Source organism: Anabrus simplex, chromosome 7, assembly GCF_040414725.1.
Source record: "Anabrus simplex isolate iqAnaSimp1 chromosome 7, ASM4041472v1, whole genome shotgun sequence".
Taxonomy (NCBI): Eukaryota; Metazoa; Arthropoda; class Insecta; order Orthoptera; family Tettigoniidae; genus Anabrus; species Anabrus simplex.
The window spans coordinates 232325846-232341868 of NC_090271.1; the positions used below are offsets into that span (position 1 = coordinate 232325846).

Below are 16023 nucleotides of genomic sequence, written 5' to 3' on the forward strand. Positions count from 1 at the left end.
TGTCACACAGGCTCGATCGAACGACTGCGATCAACCGACTAAGAAAAACCTACAGAGGGCAGTGGCATCAGTCACACAGCATCGATCATCAGCGATCAACTACGAGCTATGAAGATCGGCTGGTTTGTGAAAACAAACTTGTCCGTTTTTCAGTCGCAGTCGTTGGATAATGGCGGACGCAACATAGTGATCTGTTGATGAAATCTAAACATTAATTTGCTTTGTGTATGAAAACAAAGTGGTGTATAATCCTAGACTCCCTGGATATAGTAATAGGGAGACCGTGAATTTTGTATGGCATTCTATAGCGTCGAGAATTGGGACAAAAACTGGTAATTATTAGATTTATTACGATTATCTTATGAATAGTGTTATCTTAGATTAATTATTGATAAAATATATTATACGGAATAGATTGGTAAAAGAAGTTACACTCGGAAAAGTAGTAATTATCATTCTTGTAACTTAATTGAAGAAATGTTTGGAAAACATAAGCAGTGCCTTCCTAACCTCCATCTCGTACCTAATGAAATGAATACCATTGTTCGCTTTAATGACAAATAAGTGTAGGCCTATGCCGTAAGTAGGCCTACTACATGTATATTTTCTTTGTCACAATATTCTGATTTAATTGTTTCAGGAAAAGGTTGTGCCAAAACATGGCAAATTCTGAGGGCTGGATATCAAACTTGGAGAGATAACATCCTCCCTCTTCTCCCAGGTTCTGCTGTACAGAAAACATAAAATGGGTCTACTTCAATGCCCTCAACTTTCTGGAACTCTTTATTGCTGGAAGAAGGTACAATTCTGTAATATTTACTTTTAAAATTAGGCCTACACTACAGACCAAGTGTTCTAGTTGTGAACGAGTGAGGGGAAGATTCAGTCTGTAGGCCATAAGTTCCACCCATCTGTTCATTAATTTATCAGATGTAACTGAAAGCAATATAATATAATCTAACCTAACAATCATCTTACTAAAATAATTATTGAAAGTAACAATTTCTTAAACAGAATGCTTGTGTCCAGACTAAAATGTAGCTCCAATTTAGAAGAATTGCATTAATATGTTGTTCATTTTTTTCAGTTCCATAACAAACATCTATGGAAGTGGCACCTGGTGTGTGAGAGCCTTTTCACCAAGCTGAAATAGAGGAGGAGAAAGCAGAAATAATTAAATAATTTGTGTTGGAGGGGTCTAACTCCTGCAGTTCAGAAATTACTGAAGGGACTTCAACTTCCAGTCCAGTGGCTTCTGCTTCTACAAACAGCTCTGCCAGCAGTTAAAAATAAAAGAAACAAATGTGAAAGTGACTGATGTGTTAAGTAAATATTTAGAAAAGATACTGAAAAGTGAAAATACAATCCATGTTATTTTTAGTGTCTTCATGATGACATGGAAAGAATGAATGAACTAGGTCGAAGGGTTTTCAAAGTTAAAATTCAGGAACTGTTGTATACAGTGTTAGACCAAGAAAGAATCTACTAAAATTTATGTTCTTGAGAAATGTTCTACTTTTTAAATTAAATCAGTTTTTGTTATACTTATCAATATTTATTGGAATCCTCAGTGACTTGTGTGTATTAGCACCTGATGGGAAAATAACTTTAACTCCAATTTTTATTAATTATTAGCAATATTACAACATCTTAATTTGTATATTTTGTGTGGTAGAACATGTATGGTTTACAAGGAAAGGATTAATTTGAAATACATGTAGTAGGTCCTTTCTGTGTGTATGTAGTAAGCAGTTGTACAGCACAGGTGATCTGAAACCAGACCGGTGTATTGATAGTTCTGTCCAAGGGCTGACGTCCTTACGGTATACTGTTGATCGCAACGGCAAACTCATTGCACTATGTTTGTACAGCACAGGTGGTCTGAAACCAGACCAGTGTAAAGACATGAGTAGTTTTGTCCAGGAGCTGACTGCCTTTTTACAGAATACTGTTGATCACAACTGCAGGCTCATTGCATTGGGTTTACTGCATCTATATTCAATGTTGCTTACTATACTGCCATCGTGGGAGAATACACATCCTAAATACCTACTTGAAATTATGTACCTGTTCCAGTTTTGTATTCTCAACCTGATATTCAGTTCTCTTTTAGGTGTCTTCCCTACTGCCATCAATTTAGTCTTGAAATGACTAATTTTCATGTGATATTCATTGCATCCTTTTTAAAGTTGCAAGATATTAGATTGCACAGTTTCAATAGACCAAGTCATTCGCACAGGACAAAAATTCTTACTACAGTTATACCTGACTGAATCCCTCCCTGTCACCTTATACCTTTGTAACTTAGGTAGCCTTTATCTCCTCATTCTAAGTACTCTCCTGCCATTGGTACCTGTTTGCACCAGCAATCACTACTTTCATGTCTGTTACCATACTTATAATTTAATAACATATAGGCCTATAGAGGGCATCAAGGTATACCGATTATTTTATTTCTTGTGCTGTAGATCCATGTAAACAATAAAAAACAAAGGTGAGAAATTCATTTGTAACCATTTTGACAGGTGTTTCTACCAAAGTTTTGTAGATTTTAATCTACAAAATAAAAAACTGCATTTTGTGTGATGTGATATTAAGGGGATATGATGGCAAAATATGTACATATTTATAAAAAAATATATCCATATGACAGTTACATGCTTGTAATAAAAGGTTGAGTAGATTAAATACCCTGTAAGTCAATCCAAGATCTTACAAGACCCATACACCCTACTCTGTCAAACAATTTGTATAATCAGTATTTACAAACAGTTTTGACAGGCAATGTAAGATATAGCAAAATTAAATCATTTACCACCTGAGCAACAGGCCTAAATAACATTTTACTGTACACAGCAATAGTATTTAGTTGTTAGAAAGGCATACTCTTCACTTCTAAAAACAGAAGGCAAGGTGCTTGTTATTAGCACCTATTATTGTTTGCAGTGTTTGGTTCTCATTTTTGGTGAAATTGAAGGCAGTTTTCATTTTCCTTGAACTGATTCGTAAGGAAAGTATTTCAGGATGGATAGATAGGCTTGGTAGTGTTCATATCAGTAAAGAAGTTAGATATGAACAATACACAGAAAGGCAAAATCAACATTGAGGTAAGAGGGAGTCCTACCAGACCTTTGCAGAAAAAGTTGTTACTCTTTACCAAGGAGTTTACCAGCAACTTGGATGGAAGTGCAGGATTTATATTAATTGGTTTATTATTGCCAAGTGAGCAATTAGATCAGCTTGCCAGTGCAAAGTTTGGGGAGACAGTACTTGAGGCGTCTAGTATCAAAACCGGCCAAGTCACAAAATTTACAAAAATGAGTTAAGGTTATCAATTTGAAGTATAGCACTATCAGGTGAAACAAGAATATGCTTTAAAATCGTCCATGTCTTCATGTTATAGAGCACTGAATTCTCGGTCGTGCAACAGAATCGGCCAAGTCATGCAGCCAGTGAATTCAAAACCGGCCAAGTCAAGGAACAAGCGACAATCTTTATGATGCAGCATTATTGTCTGGAATCTTGTGTTGTTACATTAAGCAACAATGTGATAATATCAGTAGGCAAAATCGTTCCTTGTAATGTACATTCTTTGAAGTCTTAATATTTTGTTTTTTGTTCGTTTGCAACACCGATTTACGTATTCGCGGCCTTCTTACAGTCATTGGCGCCAAAGCAATCCTATTTCCGGTGTGCTCGTATTTGGTCATTGTGTGCTGTAACGTTGATATTATTCCGAGTGGTGAACTGAAAGATTTACTTTCATACCTTGTAAAATTTTACAAAATTGCAACAAAAACGGCCAAGTCAAAATTTAAATTAACAAAAAAGATGGGTTAATTATGAGTTAGATTTCTCAAAACAGCGGAACTTAAATATTAAACCATTAAGGATATAACTGTGAAAAAAAATCTTTTCTGACCATCATTGCTTTGTCTCTACAGGTTTTTCATCCATATTGAAATATATGCCTTGAGTGACTTGGCCGGTTTTGATACTAGACGCCTCACTCTATGCTTAGTGATGAAGGTAATAAACAAGACCATGTGTGTTATTTACATGTAGTTGTGACAAGTATCAGTCTATTACACTGCCAATTTACTTATTAGAACAATATTCCAGAAGCTTTTCCTATAGTTATTAAGCTAATGTACAGAGCACTAGCCTCACCTGAACTCCTCAAGAAATGTACACATATTTGAATACACAGAACCCTAAAGAGAATTTACTTTGGAAGAGATGTCCATAGACAACCTTTCTTCACAGCCATTTGGTAAAATTAGCTGCTTTTGAAGCTGTTGTAGTCTTCAATGATATAAATTAAGACAGGGTTGTCATTCGTGCAAAGTTTGGATATGGACCTGGATTCTTTGTACAAAACACAGTAGGGCCTACAGAAATTCAGCAACATCCTTGTCATGAAAGTAATATGATACTATTCTGAACATGGCACAATAACAAAGAAGAGGAGAGGCAACAAGAGATTTGCAGAGGATCATGAGGGAGAGAAACAGTGTAAGGAACTCCATTGCTTTTCTCATTTTCACAATATTCAGAGCATATGTGCATTTTTCTTTCTTTCATAATTATTTACAGGATTGTAATGAAACTTGACACACTATTTCTACATTAGGTGATGTAAATTTTGACTGGAAGCATTTCTTGATATGTCCATTATTTTGGTAGGTGGGATCTCACCAAGTGGTATGAAAAAAAAAAAAAAAGCTGTTAACCTCCATCTAATAAACATCTCAAAATATCATTTGAAAAGACAGTAATTATGCCCCAAGTTCCAGCATCATTAAAACAAATAAGCATAAATGGGTATTAGTCTTATATTTGAAGTATAATGAGCCACTGTTGTGAGGCTTTTGTTGGAATTTTCACCCTGTCAAGAATTCTGGCTGTAGTGCTCTATGAATGGCATCACATATAATAGGAACAAATCCACTGATGTATTGTGAGCAATCCTAAATCTGTATGAGTCACCAATGTCCAGAAACCTGTAGGCCTAAATAAATATATTTCCACTGTTAATTGTAGCACCTTCAAATGATGAATTCAAATTGATGTGCATAACAGTTTTCAGTCCTTTTTATCAATACTTTATTAGAATCCTGTAGAATGCAAAGAAATGTACCTGCCACTAATCTTTTGATATATTTTGTCACGGACATACAGTAGTTGTTTCGGAGGTGAACATCACTTCTGACTTTAAACCTAAAAATAATCGTTGTGAATATTGAATTTAACGATAGTGTCAGCCTTTCCTCAGGACTTATGCTTTTTCTGTAATTTGTTTGCCTGATGTTTATTAGTGACTTCATTTTTTCCTCTAATTCCTTATACCGTAATTATTGATGGGCATTCGGTACTAGTTCCTGAATTTTTCTTCGTCATTCCATAACGAAGGCACACTTTGGTGGAATTCTCCATGGATCTTTACCTTGTCCACTGCGATCGTCTGGTTCTTTCCTTTCTCCTAATATATTCATAGGTTAGAATCATATTTCCGCCCGAATTATCGCTTTCACAACACATTCTTTTTCTCTTGTGAATATGAATACGTCTGTAGCCTGTACGGTACTGGGCGGGAGTATCAGCTGTTTCCGGGCGGTTGATCCCTCTCGATCGATGAGCAGTGTGACAACGTAAATGAATTTAGTCGTTAGTACTCGATGCCAGTTGGTCGCTCTTGATCATTCGATGCTCTGTGTGACAGCGGGCGTAGGATTACACTTCCTCCAAGTCCCTACAACCACTGGCACAGAAAGAAGTCCAGCTAAATTTCACAATTTTGCGCATCATCTTGTGATCTTGTCCACTACGGGGTTGCTTCTTTTGTGTTACAATTTGACCTACTAATGCTTTTGAATTTTCTATCAGGGATATCGAAAACATGGGTACTGCCCCAATGTTACTACTAGGCAGTTTGACAACCTTCAAAAGAAAATGAATAACTACCTGGCTCGAATCTCCTTTCTGAAACGCTGCAGGGACAACAGTATTATACCAGCATGTGCGAGACAAATATTACACCAAGAACCGACGGACAGACCGTATTCTTCACAAAACCAGCATAAAACTCCTCAGAGAAGGGATCAGTGACCAGACAGACTCTGGACCACCTCAACAATAAATTACTTCACCTCCACCTGCAACTTGCCAGCACCTTGTCTCTCAATGACTGGACCACGTTAGACAGCATTAGCAACACACAATCCCAGCGTACACTGGAACTAGCCACTGCCAAGTAAAACAAGTAATTCAACCGCCTCCTACAAAAACAGAAACCGAAACCACCTGTTCCACTGCAGAAGAATGTAATAGTTAACCTCACAGACAAGCCACTCAGTGAACCTACTACCTCGGTCTTGAGAAAACGACTCGTCTACGCAGTAGCTCCGAATAGTATACCGGGGGAAGAAATAATTAGCAAAGTTGAAATTGCAATCCGACACCCTCCTACCGAATCTGCAGAGGAGATTCGACAGGACGTATCATGTCTACTGAGAACCGCAAAGCCGCCGCCATCCAATTTGACTAAAGAATTTCATGGCCTAAAAACACTACGTCAAGATACGGAAACAATATTATCCTACCCGCAGATAAAGGCAACGCTACGGTGATAATGACACACACTGACTACACTCAGAAAATAGAACAATTACCTGCCGATTCTACATACAGAAAAATAAGGAACCCTAGCAACTGCATTAAGAACAAACTTCACAAACTAGTAAAAAATTCCAGTACCCCAGCCGAAATACAGAAGAAGCTGATATCCTCGGACCCGATACCTCCTAAATTGTATGGCCTTCCTAAAATCCATAAAGAAGGCATACCTCTGCGACCTATAGTGAGCGCTATAGGATCTCCCACGCACGATATCGCCCGTTACCTAGCTGGACTACTTCAGCCACATACAGGACACACAAACCTATGTGAAGGACTCCCGACATTTCATCCAGCTCCTTAAGGACCAATCGAAAGTACGGACTTATTAGTAAGTTTTGACGTCACGTCACTTTTCACCAAGGTGCCGCTATCAGAAGTATTTCCGCTATTAGACCAGAAACTTCCAGAAGACCTCTCAACACTAGCTAAAGAATGCCTTAATGCCACTTATTTCTTTTTCAACGGGGAGTTCTACGAACAGACAGAAGGGGCCGCGATGGGGTCGCCACTCTCCTCAACAATAGCAAACATGTATATGAACACTTCGAACAGAAAGCCTTAGCTACATCTGCCCTGAAACCGAAATGTTTTCCCTGTTTTGTGGATGACACATTCGTAATCTGGCCTCACGGGAGCAATAACCTACAGCTATTTCTCGACCATCTCAACTCTATACACGTAAATATTCAGTTCACCAAGGAAATAGAAGTAGATGGAAAACTACCGTTTCTGGATGTCCTAGTAAAACGCAACTCCAATGGGACACAGTCACGCAGTATACAGGAAACCCACTTACACAGACAGGTACCTACACGCCTCGTCTCATCACCCATCACAAAAGCAGGCTGTCCTAACATCACTGGTGAAGAGGGCCATAGCAATATCTGACGCAGAGCACCTCGAACCCTCAGCAAAAATGGCTATCCGACGAGTCCTTAAAAAAATCAGAAGAGAACAAAGAAAAGGCCGCCGTACGAGAAAACGGGAAAGAAGAACTGACCCGCCCAAAAACAGCGATACTACCATACATTAAAAATACTACAGACAGGATCGGCAAGATAATGGACAAATACGACATAAAAACCATCTATAAACCCCACCGGAAGCTAGCCCGTTATCTACCACCAGTAAAAGACAATAGAATTACAGGCCCCTGGAGTATATCACATTGAATGTAGCTGCGGAGCTTGTTATGTTGGGGAAACAAAAAGTCTGATCTCCACCCGCCCAAAAGAACATATCCGTCACACCAAGAACCAAAACACATATTTCAGCGGTAGCCAAGCATTTGTACGAAACAAGGCATGGAATATTTGACAAGACCAAGATCCTAGCAGATATCCCTTGGAATATGGAAAGGAAAATCCGCGAGGCTATCGAAATTATGAAACATCCGAACAACATAAATTTAGAAGGTTATAAAATCAGTAATTCTTGGATGCCTATCATTCATAGTTTAAGACATACAGGCCACAACATAAACACACGGGCCGAAACCCCATTACATAACAGCGCAGGCAAGCCCCCACTACCTGGCTGTGACATACCTTCCAGAATACTCATGAGACAGCCAGGGCTTACGTCAGCCAGAAAGGCTAGGATATAAAAGGCCAAGGTCAGGGCCACTCTAGTAGTGTAAATTTCTGCCTGGGAGACTACCTCGGATCGAGTAGGGGTATTTCAGTCGTCTTGACAAAGAATACTGCAATGTATTCGAAACGTCGGCAAACTGTACGTGATGTGCAGACAACTACAACATGGTTCAACCCGGAAATTAAACAATATGACTATTTTTGTTTGACAGCTTCCTTTTGCATGGTTTTCTGGATTTTCAGTTCTATCCATGTAAACTTTCAGTAACATTTTGACTACCACTGGACCTAGCCTTCGTTTTTCATATTTTGTTGAAGCAATTTGCTCTTCATATTCACTCAGAAGTAGGTATCTACCAAGGTAATTTAGATTACCCTCAAATTCATCTGTCATTATCATCAACCGTTTCACACCAGTCATCAGGAGGTTTGATGTGCTGCTCCTCTCCAAACGTCGGTTCTTTCTCAAAAACTTCCGGTATTTTACTCGCCATCAAACTAGTAAGGGAATACAAATGTCAGACAGTAGGACCCCCTGTGCATACCTATATTTACAAGCCTCTGTCACGTCAATAATAAGACATAATTGACATCTTTGTGTATCTGTAGATTCACAGGAGTGTCAACAATATGGTCCATACCAAAGTTTACAATTTTTGGAAATATTTGTTAATTCATAAATAAAAATCTCGACTGTTGCACAGAACTCTGTACTATCTTGCCGCCATGCTCGTAATAAGTGAGATTCAACAATGAATGATAAGGATAAAGAATGATTTCTTCTTGGTTCTTGTTAGCTACAGCCCTTCTGAAGCACAAGAAAGTATTGCGGGCTTAAAACCACTGATAAATATCACACAATTTTATTTTTTACGACGTCCGATTTTTCAGTCGCTATGCACTAATGGGTTAAGGCACGTCCCCAGAGGAGAGCCGGATATACTATTTTAACCAGATATCAACTTTCCTGGAATTCTTAAATCTCCAGCAGTACGGTACAGGGAATCGAACTCAGGCCTCCGAGAACGGCAGCTAATTGTGCTAACCACTACGCTGACAGACATTCTTAACTACAAAACAGACATATAGCATGACTGATGCATGCTTGCAATGCGCAGGTTGGACAAACTTCACCTATTTGTGCAATGTTATCAGAGCTGCAGAAAGCCTACACTATGGAGGCAGACATTCTTAACTATGAAACACAGATGTACTGCACGACTGATATGTGTTTTCACTGCGCAGGTCATACGGACAAAACTATTTACAAATTTGTGTGATTTCATCTGAGCTGCAATACGGCTTGTACCCACTTCTAAGCGGAATCCTTAGGGGAGGAGGGAGGCCCTTATATGCAAGATTTTCTTTGTCTCAAAAAGCCAGGGATGTCTAATACGCGAGGGGGGTCTAATACATAAGCAAATAAGGTATATCAGATATAGGTAAAATGTTGTCTGGAAGTACTCAATTTTCTTAAGAATTTAGTTTATTAGGATAGACTTTATGGTATTTACACATTTTCGGAGAGTACGTTACAGCCCCTTCTAAAAGTCTCGTGGACAAACACCGCAGCATCACACACTACAACTTCAAAAATAAAATACCAATTCACGTTTATGACCACAATGAGAGAGATATTTACTAGCATATCAGCCGCACTTATGCCAATTTCAAGGTCCCAAAAATAGGGGGGGGGGAAAAAAATCTAAGTTTTTAAAAGACCTGGGGACATATTGTAGTCATTGAAACTATTAGTAGAGAGGTACTGCCCGAGTCTGAATGTGGGTTTTGTGCCTAAAGAGGTAGCGATGCCATGATCCATTGTACTAGACAAACCGAGAGAAATGCAGAGAACAACAAATGCTGCTGCGTTTAGTATTTTACAATCTGGAAAAAGCTTTTGATTCTGTCCTAGAGAAGCTACGAGGGTGGTATTACGGCGCTTCAGCTGTCATGACCGTTTTGTAGGCTTAATACAGGCTTTTCATGATAGAATGGCTGGACAAGTTCTTCAGCTGAATGAACTATCAGAAAAATTTCAGACCACAAATGAGCTGCGTGCTTGCCCCAACCCTTTTTCGCCCTGTACTTGGCAGTCCATACTTCACAAGACTTCTATCGACCATATAGGTGTAGAAATTAAATTTCGATATGATGGCAGACTGTTCAACCAAACCAGGCTCAGTTCTCGGAGACTGACTCATAATACTCGCATAATGGAGCTTCAATATGGTGATGGACAATGCAACACCCGCCCATACACCTGAGGAGCTTCAAACATCCATCATTTGTTTTTAAGAAGCTTACGAACAATTTGGTCTGACCAACACCTATAAGACTAAAGTACTAGCACAGCTGGCACCAGGTGGTACCATCCCCGAACTAAATGTTGCCATAGCAGGAACACCTCTTGAACAGGTAGACCAATTCACCTTCCTTGGTAGCATTCTAACTACACGCTGCAATTCAGGAGAGGATGTGGAATATAGAATACGCTCTGCCCATGCAGTTTATGGCCACCTCTCCTACAGAGTTTTCTTAAATAAGGATTGAAACATTATAAAGATCAGCTTAAAAAGACTATGAATAACACCAACATAAATGCTAACACCTGGCAATAACTGCACAAAACAGTGTTCTTTGGCGCAAAGCTACTGCAGAAGGTGTCTCACTGAGCAGGCACATCGCAGATAAATTGAAACCCACGAAACGTGGAAACTGCATCAGATCCAACCGCGTTCTCCACCCACCTTTAGATGTGATCTGTGTGGCTACATGTTTCATGTGAAGATTGGCTTTATCAGTAGTAAAAATCTCCACAGAGCCAACAGAAGAATTGCACGAGAAAAACTCATTCTTGGAAACTAGTAGCAGCTGATGAAGAATTATATGAGATGCAGGGCTATTGCCAGTACGACTAGACTAGTACAACATAACTGGCTGAGATCCACCATCAAATTACAGTAAGCATGGTAAATATTGCACAAAAACAATTAAGATGAGCAGTGATTTCAATGCAACTTCACTGAAGGCTGAAATAGAATTTAATGGTCTATCGTTACGTATGACATCAGAGAGCAGCCTGTGATGCTATCTCCTTAAATCACGTGCTGTAGGAATGTTTCGAGCTGTCATTGGCGAGATGGCTTGGAATTACATTAGTAGACAAATAAGCTTAAGTGGGATTTTTAAGAGTAGGAAAAATCATAAAATGAAGATGAAGTTTGAATTCAAAAGGACAAAATTGGGGCAAATATTCATGTATTGGATGAGGAGTAAGGGACTGGAATAATTTATCACGAGGAATGTTTTATAAATTTCCAAGTTCTTTGAAAACATTTAAGAAACGGCTAGGTAAACAACTGAGAGGGAACCTGCTACCCGGGCAGCAGACCTAAATGCAGACGACTGATGATTGATTCTGCAAAAACCTGCAAGGAATAGACCAAGGCAGGCCAAGAAAATGATGAATGGAAATTATGAGTTCAGGGATGGAGAGACATGAGAGGGGATAAGATGTCTAGGAACAATAAACGTACATAGACAGGAAAAAATAGGTTACCATGCACTGCACCTAGGAAGCAAGAGTTGGGTAATTAATACCTTGGACTCAATTTTATCATCACACCCTAGTTTCTCCAAAAACTTATGAAGATCACAATACCTTGTTCGCATCAAGTGTCAGTATCACATCTACTTGAATAGCTAGATTAGCCATAATGCAAGTCACATTAGTAGTGTTATCTTTCACTGTCCACTTTCCAGCTGCTGGTGGAGGTACTGTTGTTGGAGTTGCAGCAGTGGTGGTGACATTTGGTGCCATAGTAGGAGCTGCACTAGTAGTTGAAGTAGATGTTGTAGAAGCAGGTGTGGTGGGGGTAGGTGTGCTGGGGGTACTAGGAGTACTGCTAATAGTTGTAGACGAGCTCGTGGTCACCGTCGTCGTGCTGTTTGTAGTAGGTGTAGTAGTAGGGGGTTCAGTAGTACTACCATTCTTTGGTAGGGGTTCAGGTGGCATATCATCACCTGGAATAAAGAATACATTCAAAGCATGTATTAAAAATGTATAAAATAAATAGTAAACAGTACTACATAAACATAGAAAAATCACTACTTTCAACCATTCATTCAAATGCATGCTATACACACACATCCTGCATGATTAACTAGTTTTTGTACATTTGCAGTTGCAAGATCAAAATGTCCATAAAACCAATTATTCACATCAGCAATATGAAATTGAGCAAGAGCATGAGGCATTAACTTGATACTCTAAGAAATGTTAAGACATTCAATGCAAGCCAGCAAGATAAGCAGCATCCTTTCACTACACAATTTTTCTTCATTCTTGCTCATATACTCTTGCTCTCCTAAAAATACATAAAGAAAACAGCCTGCATCAGAAAACCTAGACACACAGTTCAAGGAGGAGAGATGGAAGCACTAGCACCAGAGAAGCTGTGCACATGCTCCAGAGTCTTTTGGTTGAATATACATCTGTTTCACCTGACTACCTGAATGAGGGTAAAAAAACCTTCAAGCAAAAAAGTAACATTTTGGTTTTGTAGCAGGGAAAGGAATATCACAAAGGTTGTAAAATGTTCCAATGTTGCAAGGAAGAAAAAAAAAAAAAAAAAGAAAAAAGAAAAAAAAAATGACGTCTGTAACCTTAAAGTAAGCCATACAAAGGAGTAGTTTAGTACTCAAGCAAGAGCCTAAATTTAATTAAAGTAATGTATTCTTTATCAGGATTTTGAAGAGAACATCAGGCACAAATTAACCTATTTCATTTTTACCTACAACAACCCTGATACAAGAGGCTTCTACATTGCTTTCTTCATCACTGAAGCAGAGACTAAGAATCTAAGGTACTGTTTTAGGCTCACTGCAATGGTATTAGTAGCAACTATAGTTAGCTACCTTTTATACAGTATGTATGGTCATTAGTCTGAAAAAGGGTCTTACTGAAGTGATTGTTCCACAATAGAGGTGGACTGTCCTTTATTATTAAAAGGACAAATTCATATAATTCAATAATTTTATGCTAATTCCAGATTTCACTCTCCCTGCAAATAAATCTAAATTATTTTTAGCAAAAAATATTAAGGGGAGTTATGACTGAATTTCGAAACTTCGTCAGTTTTGATTCTATTTTTTACCGAATGTAGGTTACACATTCAATTACAAATAAACATCCATTTTATCAAACGAGAGATATGTAGTTCCGCCTCTGTGGTGTAGTGGTTAGTGTGATTTGCTGCCCCCCCCCCCGCCGCACCGATTCTCGGCTCTGCCGAGAAATTTGAAAAAAATGGTACGAGGGCTGGAACGGGGTCCACTCAGCCTCAGGAGGTTAATCGAGTAGAGAGGGGTTCGATTCCCACCTCAGCCATCCTGAAAGTGGTTTTCCATAGTTTCCCACTTTATAATGGTGCTTGTTGTTTAAAGGGGCCTAACATCTAAGGTCATCGACCCCTAATGGTATGAGATGGACGACATATGATAAACTGTTACAATGTACGATATAGATGTTCATTCCCATAGGGAACCTGAAATATTTGTCCCGAACGAGTATCCACTGACTAGTTAAAAATAAATGGTGATGAAAAATGATTATGAGATTAAAACAATCAGTGGATCTAATTCGCAATGCCTTATTTTCTAATAGAATTATAGAAAATACAGGGGACAATGGAATAAGACATTGTCTGGAAGTACATACATATATATATATATATATGTAGAGAGAGAGAGAGAGAGAGAGAGAGAGAGGCCTAATTCAAGTTAGAAGTTAAAGTAACACATTAAAATACGCAGACATGAACAAAAACAGAGTCAATAGGATAAAAGCACAGTTAAGACAAATGCACTAAGACAAAGGACATTACTACTATAAAAAAAAGGCTACTATCCCTCATAAAACGGATGGCGGAGGTCTGTTGACTGCTCGTCGTCTCGCAAGATGAGGGAGATGGTACTCGGGCGTTTTAGCCTACGACGCAGATCGACCAGGTGCCTGTTTCATAAAGCTACAAGTCTACAAGCATACAAGTTGTAGTTACAAGTGGACGTTCCTACAACTGTAGAAAATTTGTTTCATAAACAAAATTTCTACAATTTAAAGTTTGGTACATTTCACTACAAGTTGTACACGTCAGCTGATTTCTGTGAGATAGCCAAGTGGATTCACACAGCAACAAGTTGCAAATAAAATGTTAGTCCTGAATAAAATCAGAGAAGTGAAGGAAATTTTGTTTGGAGCTTTCTCTACTTCACTCACGAAAGAAGACAAAGAGTGGAGGAATATCCATATTGCCTGATCTCTGGAAGAGAATTTCCTCCGAGGCTTCACCTCACGCCACAGATTATCTGGAAATTGAGAGGAGAAAGACGACAGAACTTCAGAATGAAATGTTAGAAATAAAAATCTATAAATCAAAACTGAAAGCCTTGAAACTTGAGATGTGGGCCTACCCAAGTCTCAATACACAAAGGACCTTACAAAGTGTGATGAGAATGTAAAAGAGGGAAGGGTTATATTTTAAAAAATTAAGTGGCTGAAGAAGCTAATGTATGATTTTGTATTTATATTTCATTATTTTCTGCTGTATATTAAACGTTAAAGGAGTTTCTGTAAATAACTGCCTTTTATATGACATTTCACTATACAGTATATTTTATTTCACTTAATATTTTAGGTAAACCTTAATCTCAAGCAAAACGATTAATGAGTTGCTGCAGATGCCTATATGCTGTTGGAAGAGATACATAGTCAAAATCTAGTTTGTTTCCATTTTCAACAGGTTTTATGGTAATCACATTCTGATCTTGAAGCTCTCTAAAATATTACAAAGTGTAATGCAACAAATAAAAATATTAGCTGCAAAATTAAAGATCCCAGCCATTCTTTCAGTGGGTACCCTGCATCACCAAGAAGAACAGCTCTTGGAAACGGATGCCAACCGGCATCAAAGTGTTGAGAAAGAGTGCTGCTTCTTAGTGCGCATGCATCATGCACACTTTGAGGCCAGTTAGCACTTGCATAGTAAAACTTTAAGATTTGGTCCACACACTACCATGCAATTTATGGAATGGTTCCCATGCCTATCAATAAAGTTGGTCTCATTGACTAACCACGGGAGTATTAACGTTTATTAGTGTTCCATACTTGAGACATACGAGCAATAGCACCTCGAACTATGTGGCCAGTTTCCTCTGGCCAGTCAACAAGTGGGGAAACTTGACAATATTCACTGCATTCACAACTGCACACACTAGATTTTGAAACACCATGCATATCACCTACTGTATGATATTGCCCTCCATTTTCTAGCCAGTCTAATGCTATAAGTAACATTTTGGGAATAGAGCACAGTTTTTAGTTGCATGTTGAAGTTGATTACCTACATCTTGTAGGAGTGACTCCAGTTTTACTGAACTCATTCTAAATCTTTCATTGTATTTATAAAATCTTGAAGGCCATGTTAACCTTACTTCTGAAAGTTCTTTTACGTCTTTGTCCATCCCGTATTATATCTTAATCACTATCGTTGCTACTATATAACAAATCCATTTCCACACAAAAATTAACAAAACTTTGAAAACTAATTGACTGTCGACTATTTAACAACAAATTACATACTTGTATTCAACCTTACATGTCTAAAACAACTTATAAGAAAAATGGCATTTTCTACAAGTTCTTGTACTCTACGAAACATGAATTTTGACTTGTGGACAAGTCTTCTAGCTT

General features: G+C 38.4%; 1 protein-coding gene across 1 annotated transcript in view; it reads right to left on the reverse strand.

Annotated features, from left to right (window-relative positions):
• The window catches only part of LOC136877503 (lysosome-associated membrane glycoprotein 1), a 125953-nt gene that overhangs the window by 69373 nt on the left and 40557 nt on the right, over positions 1-16023 (reverse strand). Inside the window, exon 2 of the mRNA XM_067151610.2 lies at positions 11935-12296. Within this exon, the coding sequence (XP_067007711.2) occupies positions 11935-12296 (362 nt within the window). The remainder of the gene's footprint in view (positions 1-11934; positions 12297-16023) is intronic.